At 42.0% G+C, this 25,563-nt stretch overlaps 1 protein-coding gene across 6 annotated transcripts in view; it reads right to left on the bottom strand.

The window, feature by feature from the left end:
* Positions 1 to 25,563, bottom strand: part of DCAF1 (DDB1 and CUL4 associated factor 1) — a 55,596-nt gene that overhangs the window by 12,299 nt on the left and 17,734 nt on the right. For 5 of the 6 annotated variants that reach the window (XM_027700491.1, XM_027700496.1, XM_027700494.1 and 2 more), the window contains exons 6-22: positions 25,298 to 25,435; positions 24,000 to 24,503; positions 22,746 to 22,847; positions 21,441 to 21,599; positions 18,805 to 18,984; positions 17,757 to 17,966; positions 16,429 to 16,598; positions 15,193 to 15,317; positions 12,844 to 14,098; positions 11,726 to 11,924; positions 10,948 to 11,030; positions 9,958 to 10,042; positions 8,359 to 8,592; positions 7,741 to 7,834; positions 7,173 to 7,277; positions 6,378 to 6,451; positions 5,277 to 5,381 (exon numbers count right to left, since the gene is read on the bottom strand). In XM_027700491.1, the coding sequence (XP_027556292.1) occupies positions 5,277 to 5,381; positions 6,378 to 6,451; positions 7,173 to 7,277; positions 7,741 to 7,834; positions 8,359 to 8,592; positions 9,958 to 10,042; positions 10,948 to 11,030; positions 11,726 to 11,924; positions 12,844 to 14,098; positions 15,193 to 15,317; positions 16,429 to 16,598; positions 17,757 to 17,966; positions 18,805 to 18,984; positions 21,441 to 21,599; positions 22,746 to 22,847; positions 24,000 to 24,503; positions 25,298 to 25,435 (3,822 nt within the window). Of the gene's footprint in view, positions 1 to 1,197; positions 1,445 to 5,276; positions 5,382 to 6,377; positions 6,452 to 7,172; positions 7,278 to 7,740; positions 7,835 to 8,358; positions 8,593 to 9,957; positions 10,043 to 10,947; positions 11,031 to 11,725; positions 11,925 to 12,843; positions 14,099 to 15,192; positions 15,318 to 16,428; positions 16,599 to 17,756; positions 17,967 to 18,804; positions 18,985 to 21,440; positions 21,600 to 22,745; positions 22,848 to 23,999; positions 24,504 to 25,297; positions 25,436 to 25,563 lie in introns of those variants that run through there. The other variant, XM_027700497.1, reaches the window with a different exon arrangement.

The raw sequence follows: 25,563 nt of genomic DNA, 5'->3' as shown, positions 1-25,563 counted from the left end.
CCTGATGATGATCAATCTGACTCCAGTCACTGTTCTCTCTGAGGCATGTGCAAGCCATCATCTCACTTGAGATAAATGTGTTCTAACATGACTGTTGATTCTCTGTGCTGTAGGGCTCAGAGATAATATATGGTGTACAGAACTAGGAACAATTTCTCAATTTGCTTCTCTTCCTTCCTCTCACTGATCTCATGCTCTCACTCACAAAAATAAGCTCATTCCTTTAATTCCACGACAAAGAACAACAGTGCATAAAGGAATTTCAAAATTTGGCAGGTAAATGAACTCTCTCTCTCTGGACAAGAATTTGTTCCTTTGTTTTCTCAAGCTTCTGACTGGCATTTCTCATCACAGCTGAGGCAGCTTTTATTTTCTTGGATCCCAGCTATTCTGGGAATTCTAGAAAGATATGTTAGGTGAGAGGAAGGACACCTTTGATTTCTGTCATTGAACAGGCAGAATATGCTTTTATCTCTGCTGAAGCTGTTTTACTCCATAATACTAAGTCTACCCTTCTGAAAACTCCAAATACTTCTCTAAGAATTTCCTCTGTTTGCACTGAAAGCTACTGAAAATAGATTTTGAAACAGCAGAATAGGCTGAAGCAGCCACAGTTATTTGCTACTATCTAAAAAATGTGGTAACAAGTACTGAGAAAAAAATGTGGTAAAAAGTACTGAGAAAACAATTTCTTTTAAAAATGTGTTTTGGAGGATGCCTGTTCAAAAGATGTATCTACTGTGTAAAAAGGTCTTTGACAGAAACCACTCCTTACTTAGGCTGCAACTAAGCTCAAAGTTTCCTATTAAGGTGTGCAATAAACACATATTTATTATCGCTTGAGACATTTGTCTGAAAACACTTGTTTCCAGTTATTATTCTGTAAACCATTTTATCTTGAGCAAGATTTCAAATCAAACCATATCTTTCAATGTTACAGGAACAGTTCCTGAAATGGACCCTCAGTTAATGGTCCCTGATGACATAAATCATTTGAGTCAGCTTGTAGTGGCAAAGCACCACCGTGGTCTAATGGGTCCCAAACACTTGTGCCAATATGGATTAAGGTTTGTGGGGTCTTTCCCCCAGCAAATCAATATCCACATGAAAAAAAACAAACCAACCATATAACAGAACAGCAATAAAAGTACAATTGAATTGCTGTTGCAGGCAGATAGGGGGAGAATCCTAAAAAAAAAAAAAAAAAAGGTAGAAACTGGGATCACAAAGACCACATAGAAATCTGAGGAAAACATTACCCATCCTGGCTAAACCATATGTTAGAATAGTGATTGTCTTTCGAGTCTTTATTGCCTTATCTCCAAAGCTTTCATTTCCCATCACCTAGAATTTTCTAAACCAATGCAAAAAGACAAATTACACACCTACCATCACCATTTCGATAGCCCAGAAGCACTGCAGGATAATTAACAGTTCTTCAGTTCTGGCAAAAGAAGTAGAACACACTTTATAGGACAGGGACAGCTAGGTGAAGCAATCTGCTGAAGCTGTAAATGTCCCTCAGCGTGACAATAACTGAGAATGCTACTTGAGCCTCACAGATGTATCACCCACACATACCACAGAGAGAAAAACAGCCCTTAAACCATTAATATGGAAAGGACAACGAAAATAGGGAAGTAAAAATGCAGACTGAAAATCCCCAAACCCACTCAGAAGATCACACTATCCGGAGCTCAGTTTTGAGTCTACTTTGTGTTCAGCCAGTGCCACTGGGTTTCATTTTTCTGACCACTTCATATTTCTGGTCTCCTTTTCTAGCCTGTGGCACCTGACATTTCCTCTGAAACCCCTGGACTGCCTCACTGCAGAAGACAGCAGATTACCAAGTGAAACGGGGGATACTAATCAGACAAGAAAGAGAAATAAGTAAGAATAGAGCAAGCTAACAACCAAAAGATGGTCCAGGCTCTGCACTATTAGCTCAGACACACACTTGATTTTTGCTAAGTCTAACTCTGAAGGAGTGTATCAAAACAGTGGCAAATACAGTAGGAAGAAGAATTTGCTGCCAGACTGAAAAATAAGAAACCCTTACATATTTCCACATAGACTGAACATAGTTTTGCAAATACTTGTGAGACTGTCAGTTGCTGATGGACCCATTTAGACACTCACCCAGCATCAAGATAATGCACAAAACTCATGGAAGTTCAAGGCAGAAGGACTAGTATTTCTGGAGTAAAACATCCAACAAAAGAGTTTGCAGATGGACTCTCGCTAAGCACAAGACATCTTCACTTCCCCTCAGTTACCACAGTAAGTACAGACCACAGAGTATCAATATCCTTTAGCATTTGTTCTGTTCAACAGCTCTGGATTGCTGGCCATACCTAGGGAAAGGCAGCTTCCCAGAGACCTCATAGGAAAGGGTAGTACAACACCAGGGAAGATCCCAGCCACAGTGGTGCTGTTCTCCAGCACTGCCAATAAAACCACAAGCATTTACTGCAGCAGCACCACACACAAACCAGCTGAGGCAGCCTGATCATTTCATTTGAGGGCAATTTATGGAGTAAGTCAGTTGATCTGCCAAGATTTAGATTGAGAAAGGAGGAGGAATAGAGTTTTGTTTCTTAAATTATGGAAAGAATGGAAAGATATCTACAGACCAACCATCCCCACTAGGTTCATTTTAAAGACGCTCAGTCTCCTGCTTTTCAAAAACCTGTCACAGAGCTATCAGCTGACATTTGTCAGAACTGACATCATGAGGCATTAAAATTTCAAGTAAAAAAAAATGCCAGGCAGATATTTTTCTCCACAGTTCTTAACTTATCTCTAGCACAATTTTTAAAGCAGTTTTATTCTGGATACATGACTTCCAAGCTAGGCTTGCCCATCAGACATCCTTCTATCTGAGTACTCACTACCTTCTGCACAGGCAAAAAAAGGTCCTCATGGACCCCTGTAGGTCAGATAGAAAAATACAAACATACACCAAGTCGAGGTGTGAACACCCAGGGATCAAACAGATTAGTATCTGCTCTAAAAACATTGACCAAAAAGATACCAGGTTCATGTTGATTCATATGGATTTCCCCCTCCCCCCATTTTCAAGGAAAAGATCAGAAAGCATCTTCTTTCAGCCAGAAGTGGTTTTAGAATCCCTGTGAGAAGTCCCAACAAGCTCCAAAGGTTAAAACCAGTTTTTCAAACTCTAAATCACAGATTGTAACTAGGCAAGTAGTGAACACCTACATAAGTGTGAGCTTATGTATACACAGAAAAATCCTTTCATCAGGAAACAAATTACTTTTGTTGGTCTCAACAGACAAGTGTGTCAGAGGGATTACATCTTTCTTTTGGAAAACCTCTCCTCATTCTAGCTCAATGCTGGATGTCTCTATGGAGACAAAAGCTGTATTTTGTAAGCCTAAGAGCAGAACAAACCTGGAGGAACAGCATTGAACAGCTACGGGACAGAGAGCAAAACATCAGTTTATGTTTTGCCAAATATACATAGATTGAATTAAATTTGGGTTTATAAGTGTTTATATTAAAACCAAATCTCTTTTTAAAGAAACCTTATTGCAACCATCCCTGAAAGTTACTATCTAGGAATGATCTACAGACCCCAGAAATGGAGACCATAAACCCCAGCAATTATGCAATATCAATTAGTCACTCTTAGCTTGCAAATCGATCCCGGAGCAGCTTTGTTTGAACACTCCATCAGCTTTACAGAAAAGCTTTTAGCACACTTAAATTCTGCCTGGGGCCACCTCTATTTGTAAGACAGGAAGTGTCCCCAGACACACCTGATGGGTGACAGATCCCTTATCTCTGCTGGGTACCCGGTGTTACAGCCTGGAACCATTGACTGCCTTACACAAACACAGATCTCCCCTTGAGTCAACACTTACCAGTGATTTTGCAAAACAGTGCCCTGATAGCTGCTGGTTAATCATTGTACAATGCAAAACCCATTTCTGCTACTATTTTTTTTTTAATTTTATAAAGAAAACATGAATTAGCTTACGGGAAGTGGACAAAAACGTGGAAGCAGAGACAAAAATAGAAACTGTTGCCCAAGGCAAGCACTGGAAGGCTAGGAAGTAGAAAGGAAGGAAGGAACAGTAATCTCTCCTCCCTCTTCATTGCTTCCCAAGAAATTCTGCTCTTCCCAAGAAATTCTACTCTTTTAATCCATCCAATCTAGGGATAGAAACAATGACCAACGATTTCAAAAGAATGCCAAAACTTCAAATGCAACCTTGTAGCACATTCAGAGGCCAGGACACAAACTGCACACCCAAACCAGAACTGCTGCTTTATCTTCAGAATTACAGTGAAATTGTAATAACAACAACTAACTGCAAAGAAAATTACTCTTTCCTGGGACCTGCAGTCTTCTGAACTAACAAGTACAAGTTTTAACCCAGCAACGGGAAGATTCAGACACAGAAAGGGTATCAGAAATCCAGCTTTCCACAGAGTCTGGAAAAAATCCACCAAAGTATTACCTTCTGGCATTCTTTGGAAAAAGGTGAAGTCAGCTTTTTTCACAGGAGATACAAATGTACCATTTACTAGAATGCAGGCACCATAGAGCAAAGGATAATGCATTTAAAATCTCTAGGGAATAGAAGCATAAGGTCTTTGCCTTTCAAAAAAACCCCACAAAACACCTGACACCCAAAAAGCTACAAATTTTAATTGTCACTGTACTATAGTAAGCATTCTGTGCTACCAGCTGCACCCTGAGGGGCCCTTACTGCACTTTTTAGCTCTTTTGTCAAGTTGCCAGAGATCAAACGGCTGATCTGAGAAGAAAAACCAGCACATCCCAGTGCAAACCTGCAGCCCTCTTGACAATTCTTAAAACATTTTGCTGTCTACAAGTACTGTGTAGTTTCACTGCATCAGCCACAAGTTACATCTCATTCAGAAACTGGTGACAAGTTATGCCCAAATATGAGACTTGGAATTGAAAAAAGGAAAACCTCAAGCACTACTGTTTCTACTGGGTGTCAAAATATTGGAAAAAAAAAAAAGGCAGAACAAACAGCAGAGCTTCTGACCAAGATTGAAATATTAGGGAAATTAATCAATAAACTATAAATGATTGCGTTAGTTTACAGTGCACAAAGTTACTGTTCACACAGGCTCTGTGTAGACCACTGGCAGTAAAGTGATCTACTTCACATTAAGTGAGACCAAACGAGGCCTCTGTACTTTCTTGGTAATAAATGAACACATGTAGAGGGCTAACAGCTACTCTTGAACACCCAGGTTAGTGCTGTGCTTCTCACCTGATCTTCTTCTTCATCCTCTTCATCTTCTGCCAGACGCTGCCGGCCCACTTCATAGAGCCTGCAAACCGTATCCATGTTCATGGCATCCATGCTGCCTTGATTCTGAAGGGGAGATGCCCACACAGCAGTTAGCCCCGGGAATTAAGCTCAGCTTTCATATTCAATGCTACATCTGATCTCAATCACATCCCCAAAATCCCTGTCTCCCATTTACCAGCAGCAGTACAATTAGCACTAAAACCGAGTCTTTTTGGTCTCAAGGAACCACATGCACTGAGAGGTTGCTACAAGCTGTCACATAGAGAGAGTTCCAGAAGACAGCAGTGACACCCCAGCAACCACATTCCCTGAAATAGCATTTCCAACAACTCCCATAAAAGAAAATTTTCTTGGTCTGACAACGTTGCCATCTCCAACTTCAGTAGTTAAACGTGAAGTTTGTCCTGCTAGAGGTTCTTGACTTGCTTTTTTGGTCTGCAAGGATCAGTGGTTCAGAGCATGAAGTCGACAGGATTTTAAATTAGTCACTACATGTATATAGTCAGGTTTCAAGAAATTGGGTCCTGACAACATAATACTGGGCAAAGAACTGGATCCCTAACAAGCCAGAAGTTTCACTGAAACTTCCTTCAGTAATCTTTCCTTCAAGCCCTTAGCTTGTGGGATGTTGCTAGGAAGACAAATGTAAAAGGAACAATAAGAGTGATTCACAGAAAAGTTCCATGGGAAGCCCCACAAGGATTGCATTTCCCAGTTATTTGGTCCAGTGCACGTTTTAATTTGCAATAATAGGAAACTATTGCTATACATAGGAAAAATGCATTTCTCTCTATGCTCCTGAGAAGGAAAACCTCTGCACATTTTAAAGTGGGAAGAGTTTGAAGAAGAGAAGCAAATGTGTTTGGAAGTTTAAGGATTGAGAGGCAGCAAAACAAGACTGCAGGGGGTGGAAAACAAAAAACTAACAGCATCTTTATCATCATCAAAACACCAGCACTGCTTAGGACATGAATTTAACAGCAGAAACTCCAGAAAAGAAACAAGCACTGCACTGAAACAACAGCTACAGAGGCCAGAGTTTATTCTTAGCTGCTTTACCTCAATGACAGCCAGATAGCAGTCCTTGCTGTCTGTGCACAAGTCAAAGATATTCCTCTTTACATCTATGGTGGCTGGAAAACATCACAGAACAAACTCAGTGGTTAACTGCAGGTTACTTAATGCTCAGCAAAAAAAAAAAAAAAGGTGTAAAAGCAGATAATACAACCTTGGGACAAGAAAGAACAGTTGAAATAGAAGTGACATGAACATTTGTAACTAATTCAACCTGTAATAAAGAATAGAATGTTGGAGACCATTGTAGAAAACAGCCATGTAAACTCTTAACCTGCTCTGCACAGAGCCTCCTCACTTTATAGTACATTTATTGGCTTCCCTAAGCACAGTAAACAACAGATCATCTTTAAGAATAGGTGACAACAAAGGGACTGAGTTGTGACCTGTGTATCCTTTCAATAGCAAAAGCCACATTTGTTTATGTCCATAGCAGTAATTAGCACAGCTCCAGAAGCTGAAGAAAGGGCTTTTTCTACAATGAGACCAGTGCTATCCTGGCCAAATGTCCTACTATCTCAGACTATGCCTTACTTGGAAAGAAGAAAGGAAAATAAAGCCAGAATTCCTGAACACTAGCAAGTAAGGCAATCAGACAATTAATGGGATATGATAATTGAAATTATTTCAGTGTTAAACCCAACTCTTGTGCTTTAATCAGAACAGGCCACAGCAGTTCGTTTTCTCACATGTGCAAAGGAGAGAAGAAGTGAATGTTACGAAGCAGAACTTGCAATAAACCTTCAAACCTTCAGACCAAGCTATTTACTCCTCTCTTACCTATAGGTTTATAATCAGTTGCATTAAATGTCCTGAAAGAAGAGCCAAAGGGACTTCTCATTCTCTCCTCCAGAAGGTCATCCTCATCATCTGCCTGCAACATAGCTGATACAAGGAAAGATTATTCCACAAATCTGCCTTCCATTCGTCACTATCATTAATCAACTTAAGATCAAGCCAGACTCTGACAGGAATTTTCTTTATATTTAATAGCTTGGCAAGACCCATTTAATATCTACTCTTCCAGAGCTGCCTTTATTGATACTACAGATCATCGAAACTAATATAGAGGACAAAATTATTTTCTCAAGCATCATCAGATCTGCCATTATACAACAGGTTGCTTTTTAATCTCCCAAATTAGTTGTGATATTGCTGATGTTACAGAAAACTGTCTTTGTCAGCAACACATGCAGCGTGAACATCCTGGAAAAAATCCAGTTCACACATGCCAGTAAGGCCTGGGGTTAAACAGACTCTCTGAAGCTTCCAATTTCACTGAATGAGCATCTACTTATCTCAAACAGGAGGGGACCAAGGAGAGTGATGTAAGGCTGAGAAGTCCTACCTCCATACATCACTGTGCCAGTATAGTTGAAGACCACACGACACTGGTCCAGTGCAGGTACTGTGTGTAACAAGTGGAAAGTCCGGAGGTCCCACTGAAAAGACACAGGCTAAGGAACAACAAACAACCAGAAGTTTACAAACCCTTTTCAACACAGTGGCAAAGAAATGATTAACTGTGTTCAAGAAACTTCACTGCCACTTTCTTGCAAATATGATGGAACCAGAGTTGGATTCTAGCACTGCAATTCCCTTCCAAGTGTTCAAAATGAACAAGCTCTTAGTCAAAATGCCATTCCCAGCCATGAGAGGTTACTGCAGTAGCTTCAAGGTTGATCTTGGCCAGGGATGGGAAGAGAGCAGAGGTATTATGGAGTATATCAGAAAAAAAAATTCTCTCTTGGTCTCTCTCTCTTAAGTATTTTCCCTAGGCTATATCAGAGGCAGAATCTAGATTTAAATTAGTTACCTGTCTGACAGTCCCTACTCCCTTGATTCACAGATTCCAGTTACCACACAACATGTAACACCATTAACACAACTCCTGCAAACAGCTAATTGTTCATCTACCAGTTGTTTAGGTCCCAGCACCTCAGTTACCAGAGTGGTCAAAGGATACAATTTCAGTGTTGACTATGACCTCCAGCCCATTGGGATGGAAAACACCACTGATAGTCATGTTGAATTTGTCAAACTTGTGGATGGCTTGTGCTGATCTGACATCCCAGAGGACACCATCATTTAGGACAAGGTCATCAGTGGGGTTAAAGGTGGCACAGTTCTTCTTGTAGTTGTTGGCAAGATCTGGGTTAAACAGAGTCAATAGCTTGTTGCCAGTCTGAATATCATAGATCTTTTAGATTAAAAAGAAAAAGAAAGATTAGTCACTATTTGTAATATAGTTGTGCCTAAGATCACCCCACGTTCCCTCTTCTAGAATCACCCCATTCCCCCTTTCACTCTTCCATTTCACATGACAGCATTCCATATATCATCCTTCCTACCAGCCCTTTAATAGTTTTTCACAGCTGGAACTAAGCCTCACAAGTTTTGGCCAGGACTCAGCTTACTGCAGGTTCACTGACATGTTTCACTACAGTCAGGATGAGTTCCAAAGAAACTAACCCTGCTATGAGGAGTGGGCTGGGAAGCTGCACTCACAAGGTACCACTTAGCCAAAAACTGTTTCAGAAATGGAACTGTTTTCAGAGCAGATGGTATTTACAAACATTAAAACTCCAAAGCACACAGTGAGGGGAAAAAAACCCAAAAACTGTAGAAAAGGAGTTAAAATTCCTGGCATCCATACAGAAAGGCAACTTTCTGAGCTCTGTCACAACAAACTGTTGGAATATAAAAAGGGTTTTAACCAGTAAAAAGGGTTTATGATCATCTCCTCGATAAACTGGGTCTGTAAAAGCCCTCGGAGCCAAGCTCTTGTTCAAAGGCTCTACAATTGGAAAACAAATCTATTTATCAGATAAACACAATACACAAACTGATCTGACTTTCAGCTAAATCCAAGTTAAAAACTGGGTAGGAATGGAGAGTTTACTTAAACAAATCAGAGTAATGTAAAATTATAAATAATTTGATTAAGTTATATTTCATGACTATTTTTTATGCAAATACTCTGAGAGACAGTGCCCATAACAAATGCAAATTAGCACTGAGAAGCAGCAGAAGCTTTCTGCAGCCTGCATCTGTCCAATTTGCAGGTATTCACACAAAAAACCACAACAGCATTCTCTGAAAATATAGCGGTAAAATTAAATTGCTCGAAAACAAGTTGCAAATTTGGGAGGGCAAAAGAAGGATACTTTAAATAGGTTATTTCCCATAGTTGTTGACTGAGATACTGTTTACAGTACAACTATATTATTATTATTGCTATTACTGAAAAATCATGCAAAGAAAGCAACTTCAGGGGAAAAAAATCCTGCATGATCTCTCTCAAATGAACAAAACAAAGCAGAAATTCTACAACTGCCCTGAATATTAACCAAAGAGGCAACACACAGCTACAGCTGGTTTGGGATGGCCAAGTTTATACCCTCAGACATGGAGAAGTTATTTGACACTTTCAAAGCTTTCCTCTGAAGCTTCTTAGCTCACCAGTTACATTGAGCATCACAGCACCCAGATCAGTTAATAAACACCCTATGGAGGATCATATTCCTGTCACAGCCTCACAACCACGAGCTTTCCTGGTACTTACATGTGCAATGTCTCCCTTTGTGCCAATGACCCTGTCCTGAGAGTGCTTGCTGAACTCCACATAGTGGTCATCAGGGAAGGAATGCCTGGAGACAGAGACAGTAAAAAAGTCAAGGAACTGCAGATTCTACACGAACCAAACACAACCCCAACACCTCCAGCACGGGTTTCAACAACAGAGAAAACCAAACATGCAGAAAACACTCTCCTTTCCACTGACTGTGGAAATGACAGTGCTGAAATGCTCCATGGGCATTTGCAGGGAAAACTCTCTTACAGACACAGCCTCTACAGCAGACCAGTGACAAAACCACAAGTAGCAAATTCATAGACTTGTCATCAACAGGGTCTGCCATAAACACAACACTGTTTAGAGGACTGGGCAATGCATGGCATCCTGAACATTCAAACACACATGCAGGCCTGAGGCTTGTGTGGCCTTTTCTCTGAAGAATGGCCCCAAACAGGTCACACCAAAACAGCTGCTTACAACTACGGCAGACAACAGTCAAACCGTTTAAAAATGAAGAGCCTTCCACCCATTTTTTTATGGGAAGGAACAATTGTAAATACTGAAACAGATTTTAAATAGCTTTATCCAGGACTGAAATAGCTTGTGTCAGGTCTGAAAATTTCCCAATGCAAATCACCACTGCTAGTCAAATTCTGAACTGGTTACAGAAAGACTGTCAAGGTAATTTACAAACATGAGAATAAAAACACAAACATATTTCCTTGCCTTCGGGAGCAACAGTGATTGTACTGATCTATTTTGCATTAAACAGGACTTTAGGTAGTTAGAATTTAGTTAAAATTTACTCTACATGTACACAATAAAATAGGGAAGATGCTAACACAAAAAGGGGAGCACATTTTACTTTTCACAAGAGACATTATGAGATCTGTGCTATTCTGTTTTTCAGAGTTTCTTCCTATATCAAACTGTTCTTCTAACTGCAGCATATCCGCAGCTGAACCAGAGTATACCTACTTCATATCAAAGACAGATTTCATTCCCCACAACGCAGACAGAGGTTGGCTCCACGTAGCAGATGTCAGCAATAAAGATCCATCCTGGATTTCCAGATTGGAGTGAAGGAGGAGGGAGGGAAAACAGAGGTTATAATTTTATCTCTATGCATTTACCCTACACATACACGATAAATGTAGGAACTTTGTGCTTAATAAACTGCTCCTATAGGGATAAAAATCTAGGTATCTAATACCATGTATAATATAAAGAGCCCTTGGTAGACAAAGAAAAACATTACAGATAACAATGGAAATATCTATGATGTTAAGAGCAGATAAACACAGAATAATCCACGCCTGAATGTTAATGTCCTGTGAGTGGAGTCCATTCTGCTTATAAATCAGTATCTTATTTCTTCCTAGAATCATCCCCCAAAAGATTTCTTTCTCCTGCAAAGGGAGGTTATATAAACTCTGATACTTTATCTCATGCTTATCTTAAATAGTCAGTTTAAGCGTTTTTCCACTTGCAGACATATATATTAATTTCTTATGAAGGCACACAGCCACTGTGTATCTCCTCTATCATCTTGGGAAGAAAAAAAATAACTGTAGAACTCACAAGAGAAAGAATATACAATTATCACTTCACTGTACTTCAAAGTACTTCAATGACAGGCATTGCAGGCTGGCCAGTAGGTGCATTTTGGATGTACATGTCCACACGGGCCCAAAACATGCCAGGGCTTTAGGCAGTGAGAATTTTTAAAAACCAGAACAGGTTTGTAATTCCTTACCCTGGATGGCTCGAGGTGCGTGATGGCAGAGTTATGGCAGTTGTAACTGGCCTCTTCCTGTCCACTGAACACATTATAGAGTTTCAACTGCCCCGTGCAGGTACCCAGCATTAAGAATCGTTCTCTTGCAGAAAATGCACAACAGGTAAAGCCACTCTCATCCTCATTTGCTTCCCTGAACACAGAAATTGGACGGAACCTGGAGAAGGCAAAAATACACGGGTCACCCAAAAGAGAGAAGAAAAGCAAAACTGAAATGCTGTGATACTAAATCCAGCCCTTAAAAATCATGTAGGCACAAGTTACAGCTTTCTTCTAGGGCAAGGTAAGTGTCAATTGTAAGACTAGTGCTCAAGTGAGTATGTTACAAGGTTTGGAACCTTTCAGGGTTTGTTTAGCGCTATTTAGTACTTCTGTTAAAGCGCATCATTAAGTTGAAGCACCTGGAGTCCATCTTCAAAGTTGTACTGATGGAAACCCTGTAATGCAATCACCTGGATAAGTAGAAACAGCCAGCAAAAACATCTCCAAACAGTTCTGAAACACTCAATACAAGAAGACATGGCACATCAGCCAACCAACCTCCTGACATTGTAACTTCCCATGGTGACACTGGTTTCACTGTCAAGATGCTTTCATGAATGTGTCATCTTTATTTTTATAAATTTTACATCACCTTCCAATTTAACCTCAGGAAAGAAAGGCTACATAAAAAGGCAACTTGCAGTGCTGTGCATTCAGCTGCAAGAGCAAAATATGGATTCCACTGTCCTGCATCTGTCAACCAGCCATCCTCAAGGCTCTGCTACACTCTTGTGGAAAACCGGTGTTACATACTTACCTTCCAAGGGAGAACAAAGAGCTTCGAGCTTCAGCAGTTGGTGTTGCTCATGAATTAACATGATACAGAAAATGAAGTGTGCTTTATGTACTAAGGGTCAGTAGTAAGGACAAGACAAACAGAACAACTTCTAAATATGCCTTTCAAGGTTCAGTGAATTAAAACAGTTTTCTCTCCAAGGATACTCCACTGTGGGACTGCACAGCCTGAATCCAAGTAAGGCTTTTTGGCACAGGGTGCATCCTGAGAGGGACCACAAAACATTTTTCTTCCTTACCTGCTAAATATAAGGTGTCTATCAAAGCAGCCACCATCCACCCCTCCGTACTTCGGAAAGGCTGCCCTGCGGGTCAGCCGTGAGGTAAAGTTAGTTGGCGCCTGGCGCCTCTGTTTTGGCTCAGGACACTGGTGGGGAGTAAAGAGAGAGAAAGGGGGACAGGTGGCAACAGGGTTCTTGCAGCGGGCGTGCTGCTCCCTAAGGTACTCTGTGATTATACTGTCCAGCGTGGGTGGGGAAGGAAGGTGTCTGTCCAGCTGCTTTTTGATAGCTGGGCTCTGGCTGTAGGCGCCATGGTCCGATTTTTGTCGCAACACTCTGATTTTCCTGCAGGGAGACGGCCTCTCCCTCACAAAGCTAATCCTGCCAATCAGAGGAGAGTTGCTGGCATAAGAAGGGCCTGGAAGGGCAGGTGGACCTTGGGATGCCGACGGCCTTGCCTGAGCATGGACAGAGGTGGCAGCAGAACCTACAGCAGTGTGGCTACTCAACCGTGCCGAGATGCCGTTCGCTATGCGGGGAGTGCGAGGCAGGGTCACGGGAGAGGCAGCGGCCGCCACAGGGGTGAAGGCAGACGAGTGAGATGCTGCAGTCATGGGCAGGTCAGCCTCCTTCGTAAGGACAGACGCCGTTTCTCCCAGGCCCTTAGAGATGAGATGGTTCCGAATCAGCAGCAGCAGCTCCTTCTCAGGAAACGTGATCCTTGACTGGGCCACCACGTCCGCCTTCTGCAGCCGAGCCAGAGAGACGTCGGTGCCGATGAGCAAGGGCTTCCCCGAGACGCGCTCGATCAGCTCTGCCGCGTACTTGCAGAACTTCACGTGCTCGCTGCGCTTGTCCTGCAGCACCGGCTCCTTCATCAGCTGCTGGATCTGACAGCTGCTGAACAGGGGGAGCTTGCTGATGATCTGCCGAACGGTGCTGCTGCGTGACAGCCCCACCAAGGCTTTGCAGGCCAGCGCCCGGATCTGGTCAGCGTCGGTGATCGGCATCTTCACAGACAGCAACGACAGCAGCACTTTGATGCCGTTGTTGGACTGCACCACATTCCACATCTTGGCCAACGTATGCTCACTGCTCTTGGGGGCCTGAGGAAGCTTTCGCCGAGGAGTTCCAGAGATGAATTTCCCGATACTGGAGATCCGGTTATCTGGGCCACAGACACAATTGATGATGATCTGAAGGGCTGATTTCTGAATCTCAGCATCATGGATGAAAAACTCACCCTCAGCAACTCCAAGGATGATACTAATACCTAGTGAGGGAAAGGAATAGTTTCTTTAGTACTCTAAAATGTATCCTATACAGTTGATCGGACAAGTAAGGGAGTCTTCCAATGAATTTGAAGAAAGTCGATAATTCTCTTCCTTCTAGAAACTTCTGAAGTTCTGCTAACTAGTCTAACACATTCTTCTACCTCCCTGGCAAAATGTTTTTCTGCACTGCTGCTCCTCCACTTTATCATCAGTAAGCAGAGAGTCAAACAATCTGTCAGAGGGGGTGATCAGGCAGGGCCCAGGAGAGCAAAACCTCAGATATCTGGACCAGAGCAAGATGCACAGGCACACCCTAATCGTTACTGCACAGAGCAACTCTCTTGTACAAACACAAGGTGAACAAAGAGAGAAAGGAAGGGGACCATGTCATTGAGGGAAAAAAAAAATAATCATATCACAACTTCTAAAAGGAGTCAGGCAAAAATGAAACTTTGGGTTTATTTTGTTTTCCTAAGGAGTTCCTGCTAGTTTAACATCTGCTTCAGAAGATCAAAACCCTCAAAGAATTGGTATTTGTCTGCAAAAAGTTTTTGTGCAAAAGAAATTGGTTGTTGCCTACATCTAGTACTCTGCCTGCCTTTTGCCTTTTCTTTAAAAAAAAAAAAAAAATCAGGCCCCAGTTAATGCACAAGCCTTGGATCCGATCCAGGCACATGTCAGTCATTTACATACTGAACCTGCCAGGTAGCCAGTTACAGCATAACTCACACAGCAATAATTGTTCCTCTCCCATACTCTCAAGTGCCATATCCCCAGGAGACCTAAATTTCTGGGAAGCTGAGGAAATCTAATAGTCCCATTACACAAGAATATTTGTCTCCACCTGTTAATAGGTTCTTGAAAACAAGTGCAAGAGAAAGACGGGTCTCTAGATTTGTAACCCAACCAGTATTCATCATGACAATTTTAATCACAGTCCACTCTCCCACTTATTTGCGCCCTTGGCAGTAACTCTGAGTATGTGAATTATTTTAACCCTTGTCTGACTGTAGGTGAGAAACAACCAGCCAAAAACTATGTAGCAGAAGACAACTGATGAATGTGTAAGTCATCAGGACCATGTTCAGCTTACCCACAGTGGAAACAGTAGATCCAGCTTCATCTAGCACATCCACAGGTTCTGCCAGCTGCAACTGGATTTTAGGAACCACAGTCAGGATGGCCAGTACATCCAAAGCATATCGTACTGTGTCATTCCTGGAACACAACAACAGAAGAACTTCTTAGAGGTGCAGGTACAGAGTTATTTCAGTAACAAAAAATAGCATTCAATCTACTCTACTCCAACAAATGGAAGTAAAGCAGTCACGTCTGCTGTATTTGATGGTGCCTTTTGATTTTAGCTTATTCCATCCACTCTTAAAGGGCTGGACTCCACAGAAGGCAGTGCTCACATGTACACCATTGCCTGCAGTCTGCCAACATTTATCCCACACAGCCCACAGGTTCCTAAAAGCACTGTAATTTTGTATTTATAAAAATAAGAATGTTAAGACTTATCCACAAAAGCATTCTAAATTAAGCATCTAAATCTATTCTAACTCTACATCTTAGTTGGGAAATGTTGCTGTACAAAATACTGTCACCAGTCAGCCAGGAAGGAAGTTTTTCTGAAGCCAAGGGACACTGTTTAGCAGCAAAACAGACAATTGTGATAGGGAAAAGGGATGATTAGGAAGAGATGGGAGAGCAGAACATTTCAAGAAAAGAGGAGGAGGTCTGTAAGCCCAGGTAGCAATTAGGAAACAGCTGCAGAAGGTAAGAAACAGGAGAACAGAAACTACCCGGGAGAGTGCAACCTGAGAGAGAGGGAGGGAATTGCAGAAGCAAAACAGATTTCAAAGGCTTTCAGGTTGAGTCAGGCAAAGAACTCCTATAGGCAGTAGAAATAAGGAGGGAGTCCTGGTCCACCTCATTCTATGATTAAGATATATCTGGATTTCATCCCATATTTGGAACATTTTCTAGCCTTTCTCTAACGAAAAGGTAAACAAATTTTGAGACAGATAAAAAGTGGCACAGAACTCTGCTTAAACTATGATGCTGCTTTCTCAGAAATCAAAGGCCTGAGGCATTTTGGCTCTTCAGAATTCTCTTGGCATCCCTCTCTCTACCTCAAAATTTTAGTCCTGCCTTCCACAGTGTTAACTTCCATAAGCACTGGGTAGCCACAGCACAGGCCCTAACAGCACTAACCAGTATGTGCCTGTTTTAAATGCCATCAGGGTAGACAATCTAGAAATGCAATGTCCTGCCCAAGAGCCACAACTTGCTGCACTCAAGTACAGCAGCACAGCAAACAGCTCACCTTGCATAGTACGTCTTCCAGTTGCAGGCGATGGAAATGAGCTGGAGCATGAGTTGGACACAAGACAGTTTGAGAAAAACCTCTGCTGGCTCCCAGTAGAGCTGTGCTGGACCGTACTCAATCAGGAACTCCATCATCTCTACAATCTGCTCGTGAGTATATGAACAGGCCTGCAGGGAAGGGGAAACATTAGATCACAAGGGTTACAAATCCACACATCAAATCCCCCACTGCTGGGATTTCACTGAAAACTGCATTTACAAGATTAGACTACCACTGTCTCTTGCAGATTAAGTATTTACTTTCTGTTTTATTCCTCAGTTATAAAAGAATACAGCAACAGTCACTGTAATAAGCTTAAGGATAATATCCTTTAAGTTTCTTTACAGTTTTAGAAAGCTTAGGCCAATTTAAGAAGAAAAGCTACATTAAATTAAAATTCTACCCAGCTTTTAAACTACTGATGTAGTAGTTACCAGACATCATTCAAAATACATTTCTGCTAAAATATTAAAAAAGGTTGCTAAAAATATTCAATTACAGTTTCTAAGTTCTGACAACAAAATACACTGAAGAAAAAGAGAAATTCCCAACAATTTCTTGCCTTTCAATATTTTTTAATTACACAAGAAGGTAACAGCTTATACACATTTCTTTAGTTACTAAAAATAATTGATTTTTGCAGAAGCAAAAACATCCTTATATCTTTCTTATTTCAGTACTTCTAGAAAACCACCATAGATTAAACCAGAAATCACAGGTGAATGTGCTCCCTCCAAACAAGCAGCCATAAAATTCAGTTTTAAAAAACAAAACAAATCAACAAAACCAGGCAAAATCAGGGAGAAAAAAATTCATGGCCAACACCACGGATTATTATCTATCTGGATCTCTCAGGTAATTTATAAAAACAATGGTGCCCAAAAGAAACATTTATCATTGTCGAATCAAACTTACTTCCAAGTTTTTCAACATTATGTACCTCTCTGCACACAGATTTTGTCCTTTCAGAGATTCAAAGCACAGAAAAAACCACAGGTAACAAAAGTATCCTGCCTTTAAATGTTTGAGAGATGGAAAGGGAACCACAGCAGACGAGCAGGAACTTTAATCAAATGTAATTCAGATGAACCTCAAGGGCTTTCCTGTACTTTCCTATTGCAGTGTCATTCCACAAGTCAGGAAAAAAGTACAAATAAAAAAATCCCTATAAATTGCACACTGCCTAGTTATTCCACCGGTTTCAAAAGACATCCACGTACTTCCGCAGCCTGGGTTCACTTGAAAAATGCAACAGCCATGTTAAAAGCTTGCACCATGCTCCTCACCTTGTAGGGGGGCTGTGGATGGACCAGGATGCCACCCTCAGTGCGCTGCAGAGACTGCTTCACCTGCTCCAGCTTGATGGCCAGGTGAGCCTCGAAGTACCTGCGCAAGGCCATGCAGGTGTGCTTCCCCGTCTGGCGACTGGCAAAGATCTCATCGTCACTCAGGAGGGCTCCTTGGTCTTCCAGGTTTAAGATCTCCAGAGTGCTTATCTTCAAAAAGAGTGGGGAAAAAAAAAAGGTTTCATCAGCTCAGTCTTCAGGGGAAAAAAAAAGCATCTACAACTCTCAGCTGCAGTTGTACTAAACCCAGACACACTGATTTTACTGTACAGGACATACAAGCCCACTCAGAGCTGACTAAGGCTGTTTGAACAGGAAAGGGTATCTGCTTGGGAATTAGTGAGTCAAACTGAACCATCCCTCTCCTTCACTATCTGTGAAGAAAGAAATCCAGAGTTCCATCAGTGTAGGTCTGGAGGCAGTGCCTAGTGCTAGCAGGCATTATATGGCACAACACAGTGTGTGCTTACACCCTGCAGCACTGATGTCCCCAGGATAGGCACAACCCAAGCAGCAGAACTGCACAGCAACACCCTGCATACACTCCAGCTTTTGTACATGAACACTGTAATTTGTGCCCATAAGGTACCGTGGTTACACAGCACACACACAGTTGTACCTCTCCAGGAACAAGGCTGGATTTATCCACATCCAAAAGGGTGCATGGCAATACTGCACATGTATCTGGAATGGTGAGAAACATTTGGATTCCCACTGCTTGAATAAGTACTGCTTAACCTTGCAGTTGCACCAAAAAGCTCCCAAAGGGTAGCAAGTCTCTAGACAATAATCATAATAATAAAAATAATAAAGATAAAGGGATCCACATTGCTTAGAAAACTCACCCCACCTCTCCATTTCTTCTGAACTGAGGAGGAAAAACCACAAGCAAAACCAAACAGAAGAACAGAACTCTCCACAGTTGCATTGCAAGGGGTGCAAACTCTGACACTGACACCCTGCTCCCCACTAAAACCAGAAGCCTTACCAGGTTAACCAGACGCCGAAGGCCATCGTGCCTGTCGAAGAGCTCCAGGACAGCACGGAAGGAGAAGCAAATGGAGAAGAACATGGTGGCATGGCAGCAGCCCGAGGCATGGGAGCACTCCATCAGCCATAAGGTGTAGTTCACCACATCTGAAAGCACATTATGGGGGTGCATGCACACCTAGAAAGCAAAAGAACATTCTTGAGAAGGACTTCAAACAGATTGCTGAAGAGAATTTCTCCAAGGAGAACGAGGGCTCTTTGAGAAGCAAACCGAGGACAAATATCAGTTATTCCCTGCTTGACTTGGGACATCTGAGACAGGAAACAAAAATTCCCATTTCCAGATCACTAATAAAACCAAACAAACCCTGTGAGACTAAGAGAGCCTACGATTTGGCAATGAAAGACTAGCAATTGGTCCATTCCCAAAGCAAAACACAGTAAATACAGCAGCCTTAGTATAGTATAATTCCAGGGAGTCTTTCTCCATACCACTTCCAGATATCCAAAGAATGATTTGCTAGAGGCAGAGAAGCTACCACTGAAGAAACAAAAATTCCTCTCAGTGTAACAGTAGCATATGCTCTGTTGAGGTTCCAGCTAACCTTGACAGCACTGAAGCCAAGGGGAATTGCAAGGATCATCAAATCCAAGTCTAAAGCCTGCCTTTCTCAGGAAACAGACAATTGAGCTGGTCTTTTCCCTTCTCAAACCCTGCCTCTGAGATGTGCAGACCATGTGCTCAGAACTGCACTTTCCATATGCCTGTTGGCTTCTAATGAGGAGGAACTCAGAACTCTCTGCCAGGGTCAGTGCCAGGAGGAACAGCACTGAGCTGAAGCGCTGGCACCAGCTGCTATATGCCAAGTTAGAAGAGTTTTCCCTCTCTTCTCTGCTGGTGCTGGACATACTCAGACAATACAACGCTACCAGCTTCAGACCTGAGGCTTGGCATGGACTATGTTACAAGGGACTGACTCTTGAAATGGTTTCCTATGAAATCCAGAAGTCCCACAGAAATTTGCTCTACCTGGTATCTGTAGATATTGGGGATAACATCTGGCAGAAGATACAATATCACTACAAAACAGCTGCATGGTTTTATGACATGGCCTGAGAATGTCAAGCAGAAGGAATCCTCATGTAGCACCCTGCCATGGCTTTTGGCCTTCCTTTGGAACAGCCATGCAAGCAGCAAGGAGAATCAGGGAAAAATACAACAAAAGGTTCAAAGAGAGCATATGGAGTTTTCTCATTATGAAGTTCAGAGAAACACCAGAGCAGCTCGTGTGCAGTCAGGGTCCATCTTTCCAACAAAATGGGCAAAAAAGTGGAATGAATGTTATTCCCATTACAGCTTTCTTGCCCACATAAGGGAGATGTAATAAAGGGCACAGACAGCCCAGATAAGCCATATTCCTACAAACAGCTGCAGAACATAAATGCCAACAGAGTCCACACAGATACAGCCTTAATAAAACACTACCAGTCCAGCCTTATGTGCTCAGCCTTAAGCATGTTGAATCACAACACACATTCAGACAGCATCAAAAACTAGGAAAGAATAAGCAGAAATGTACAGTTACTATTTAACTGGTTCCATTTTCAGCTGAAAAAAGAAGAAAATGCTAGACAATGACAGACACAGGCCAGCAATCAAAAGCCATCATCTCAAGCAGAGCAGAGTTGAAGGGTTAAGGCTACAACTTTGCAGTTGCTTTGAATGACTCTTAGAGCAGGATGCTCCCCCAGGCCAGGACTAATGCTTACAAGCATCTTTTTTTTTTTTCTCCTTGGCGTGGTTATCAACTTCAGAATAAACTGGATCAGTTCATAGATCTGGCTCAGCACACACATGCTGCTGTCAGTACGAAAAAAACAAAAAAATAAAAAAGGAAACAGAATCACTGCTCAAAGTACCTGAGAAACTGAAGCCTAAGGGAATACTGCCCTATGGACCTATCTGAAGAGATGGTCACTGCAGGGACACTATTGAACCCAGAGGATGAGTTCTCTTAAGCATTTTTTTTCTATGTTAAAATATGAGGTAAGAAATGTTACCATCATTAACATTTTTTTAACATGTATAAGTTCAGGCACAGAGAACCCACAGTGTCATTTAATGTGGTTTTCTGAACAATGCAGACCAGACCTGCGTGGGTCTCTTGCTGCACTCCACCACCTCCACAGAAGTTGTGCTGCTGTCTGGAACCTGACTGAGGGACTGTGTAACACTGAAGCCGTCCACACTGGATGGAAAAAGCAATCTCAGCTATGGCAATCCATTGGAATAGATGGGAAAAGAAAGACAAATGAGAATGGAGAAGGTTTTTGTTGGGGTTTTTTTGAGGGAAAGAGGGAATAATAGGATGAAAAGAGTGATGAAAGCATTGAGACAATGCTGACAAGATCTTCAGTTAATTCCCTAGGAACTGAAATTCATGCCCTTGAAACAAAACACTCAAATACACTATTATTCATATACCTTCTAGTGCCTCTGCACATACCACAGTCATCGTCATCCACATACATTTGCTTTTTGGCTTAGGAGATGTTTATTCACTGTTTGAACACAGGTAGGAACACCGAGAAACGATAGAATCACTGCAGTTACGGGACAAGGACGACTCTTACCCTCTCCATGGCATCCTGATTGTACGACAAGTAATACAAGCACATGGACACCCCTGTTGCTGCCATGGAAGGACGAGGAATCTCCAGCAGCTTTTGCACTCCTCCGTGAGCAACAAACTCCGTTGCAAACTTGTTGTGCAGCAGCAGTGATGCCAAATGCTAAGGAAGGATAAAAGCAGACTGTAATTCTTCAAACTGTCATCAATTCCATCGCCAACCCACAGAAAAACAGCAGAAAAAGCGAGCGCTCCATGCTTTGTCCACCTCATTTCCTCCTCCCGTTATATTCAACCCAGAATGTAATATTTATCCCAATGACAAAAGCAAAAAAAGGCACTAGCACTTCATTTTACACATCCTGAATAGAAGAGCAACTCAAATTATCCAACAAGCCACCTTAAGGTTTTCTTATTCTTTTCCAATTCACTCACTTTCTATTATCACTAAGACTTATTAAATTCCCATTCACACTTTGATTATTGCCATGTTGCTGACAAGAAGAATTATACAAAATGAAGTGTAAAGGCAATTTAACAGAAGTCTGCAGCTGCACTGAAGTGTACTGCACATTACTTTTCTGTATTACCAGCACCTTAAGAGGAAACAGTAAGGACCATTGTAAACCCCACTCCACTCCCAACTGAGGTAACCTGTAGAAACACTGCTCCTTGGAAATAAATTCTCAAATGGCAAAGCTACAGAGAGGAAGATACTGGAGGATCAGAGGCAGAGAAGTGACTGTGAAAGAGGGGAAAGAAGACATAGAAAAGTTTAACTTGTGCTGCTGCACTGCAGGTTTGGCTTGGTTATTTTGTGTGGCTTTGTACCTTTGGGAAGTAACCTTAAAAGACTACTCACACAAAACTACTGTATTTCAAACACTAAGCTCAGAAACATCATGCTGAGGCTTCTGGGAGTAAGATGCTTGTGCTTCTTACCCCTCACAAAAGTCTCTTGAGATGGAAGGCAGTGGAACAACTCAGAAATACCATCTAAGGGCAGCAGGAACACAAGCAGTTGATAAAAGAAGGATTTTTTATCATCCTCAGATAGGCAGGTGAAATTTTGGCATTTCCTACACAATTAAGATCTTCCCTGTCCTGTTTTTTCATTTTAAATACTTGAGAGTTCTAAAAACAAAACTGCAATGCATTCAAGTTGAGTGAAAGCCAATTCCAATCCCAGGGAATGCTGCAAGACACGGGTCTAAAGAAGGTGAGCACTTGCCTTTGACAGGTAGCAGGCATATATTCAGTGTTTTTACAATGTTTACGACATATTTTATGTACTATGAAAGTAATTTACCTTAAGGGCTTCAAAAGTGAGCAGCACATCATTGGTTCGCTTCAAATCGATGTAGTACATCATCAGCTCCCTTGATCCCAGTTGCATAAAGATGGGTAATAGCTGGGAAAAATAAAAATGGGACACTAGCTGAATGTTTCACGGGAAACACAAGGTCTCTTTTGGTTTATACTCTCTCAAACCCCCAGTTTCCCCCTATTAGCAGATACCTGTTATGAGAGGTCAGTGGTAACCAGCTCCATCCATAGGAAGCAATAAAGGTTAACAGACCTCTTGTAAAACATCTGCTGACTGCAGCAAGGTGCATGGCAGCTGCCACACGGAAATCTTAAGACTCTCCTTCAAGTGCGGCTATGGAAGTCCACACAGATACCACCCTGGAGAGAGGTTCCACCTTCCATCTGTGCAAAGACAACTCCCCAACAACTGAACAGAAAAAACAGGAGAGCAGGGCAACAAACCAAAACCCTTCGCATAATTCTTTTGCAACAGCTTTATGCTATTAATTCCTATTTTTATATCCTGTTATTGGTGGCACATGAAGCATGCAGGGTGTTAGGGGGATCATGGTTTCTGGCTCTCACAGAAGCAAGGCACACATGTGCACACACAATGTATATCACAAAGCAACACTGTGTTGCTTTGTTCTGTTATAAATTAAGCTAAACAACCTCAAAAAAAAAAAAAAAGAAAGAAACATGGAAAATGAAAACCTAGTTTGGTATCTGACATGCCCATGCTACTTTGTCCATTTAAGTAATATCAGTTCTCAAAAGCATTTGCCTGCCCTGTCACTTGTCATCAGAACTACTGCAGAGGTTACACAAACCACTTCATTTAGAATTTCAAGTTATTTCTCAGACTTTTAACTGCAGGAGTCTATCACATCCCCCATAGGAAACAGGAGAAATGTCTGTATTTCAAACAAAGTGACTTGCCCTGTGTCACGTAAACAATCACCAAATTTAACAGAAACACGGAATAAAATCCCTAGTGCCATGCTCCAACTATAGACCACACACCTGCTAGGTTCAAGTTTGAGTATTACCTACCAAGTAATACTCAAACTAATGACTTCATCAATCTGAAAGTCATCAGCCACTCAGGAAAGGTTACCTATCTCAATCATAACAGGAAACATCAGAGAGCACTGTAACAATTGTGCAGATTGTGCAGATTTTTCCCCACAAACCACTCAGCTTTGTCAGGAGAACTGGAGCACATTAGTGCTTCCTCCCCCCCTCATCTGCTCACCTCTTGGTACTCCCCTAAGGGAGTCAGGTACTGCAGAATCAGCCTCTGCTCTATGGCAGGAGTCAAGGGGTAAAGTGTGTAATTAGTGCCAATCACCCACGGGGACATTTCTGACCAGCTGCTGTTGGACAGCTCAACGAACATCCGCTCTGGTTCCGAGGTGGAAAAGCCCAGCTTTTGCTTGGCCTTCCGGAAGCCGTCTCTCTCATGCTGTTTCCCTGATTTGCTTTTCCTCAGTGCCCCATCATCCAGCTTTGTAGCAGAGTTAACTCTGCTACTGGTCTTGTGACTTGAATCAAGATGAAAGGAGATGTCCATATCACCAGAAACTTCCTCCTGCTCTCCATCTACTGTCACTTCCCCATAATCCATATCCACAGCCTCTTCATCGAGAGGCAGCAGAGGATCCGATGGCACTTTCCGAGGGCTGGGACGCTTGTTCTCCTGTTTTGTAGTCATTTCAGTGACCTGCAACTCCCGCAGCCGGCGAAGCACCAAAGCCACCTGTTTCAGAAAAGCAGCGCTCGTGAGAACACACCTCTTGTTTTGATCGTGCAACTCACCTCAGCCATATTTTTTGTTATGAGCATGTAAAAGCCACTCCACAGCATGAATTGCCAAGTATGCTGTGGTGTACATTTGCCCAGAGAAATAACGATTTCAAAGCGAGTAGAACTCAAATCCTTTTTGCTACAGTTACTTTTATTCTAAAATAGCAGCACCAAGTCTCCTGTGTGAGAAGGAAGTGGCTTGAAAGCCACTACGAGCAGATGAGCTATATTGGTGTTAACAGAACCACAGAGCATCTTGCAGCATCCTTCCATCATCTCTGCCTAGCCTGGAATAAAGGCAACATTCCCTTTCAAAGCAGCAGCTTTGGTAAATTGCAGGGCCCCAAAACCAAAGGTCACACTTTTACTTCTAAAGATTAGAAGAGCAGTGAATGCATTTTCACCATAATTGTCTCCATGTTGACTTACCTTTCATTTTATAACCCCTGTCTGGTGGGTAAATCACAACATGCAAAAGTTACAGATGTAAAGCTGCTGAAAATTTTTCTTTAAGGAAACTATGAATTACGAGTCTCATTAAAATGTAAAGTATTTGACTTCTTAGGTTTCCACTGGCAATTTTAACACAACTGGTACAACAGAATAATCAGGCCACACGCTCCAAACAGCAGATGCACCGTAAGACCCATATATTAACTCACGAATGTGAGCTCCCCACAAAAAAAAATTAAACTAAAGTAGAGGCAACTGCCCTCTACAAAGGGGAAATGACTGAGAGATGATTACCAGTTGTGAGTTCTCATCCCTGTAATTTGCAGCGATGTCCTGGTTTTCCATAGCTCCCCCCAGCAGCCCCGTTGCATAGGTCCTCAGTGGCTGATCAGCCTCCCGTGCCCACTTAAAGAGGTTTTCAACTATGCCTTCCTAGAAGGGAGAAAAAAAGAATGCAGTTCCAACAGTTACATTTCATCTTCAACTTTTCAGTCCCGGTGAAAGGACTTGTTGGGAACAATTCTCCCTACCCCTAGTAATGACCAGGCTAGATTTCCTAC

Source organism: Neopelma chrysocephalum, unplaced genomic scaffold (genome assembly GCF_003984885.1).
Source record: "Neopelma chrysocephalum unplaced genomic scaffold, ASM398488v2 Primary Assembly neopelma1_147, whole genome shotgun sequence".
In the NCBI taxonomy this organism is placed as follows: Eukaryota; Metazoa; Chordata; class Aves; order Passeriformes; family Pipridae; genus Neopelma; species Neopelma chrysocephalum.
This window is presented reverse-complemented; position numbering and strand designations above follow the sequence as displayed.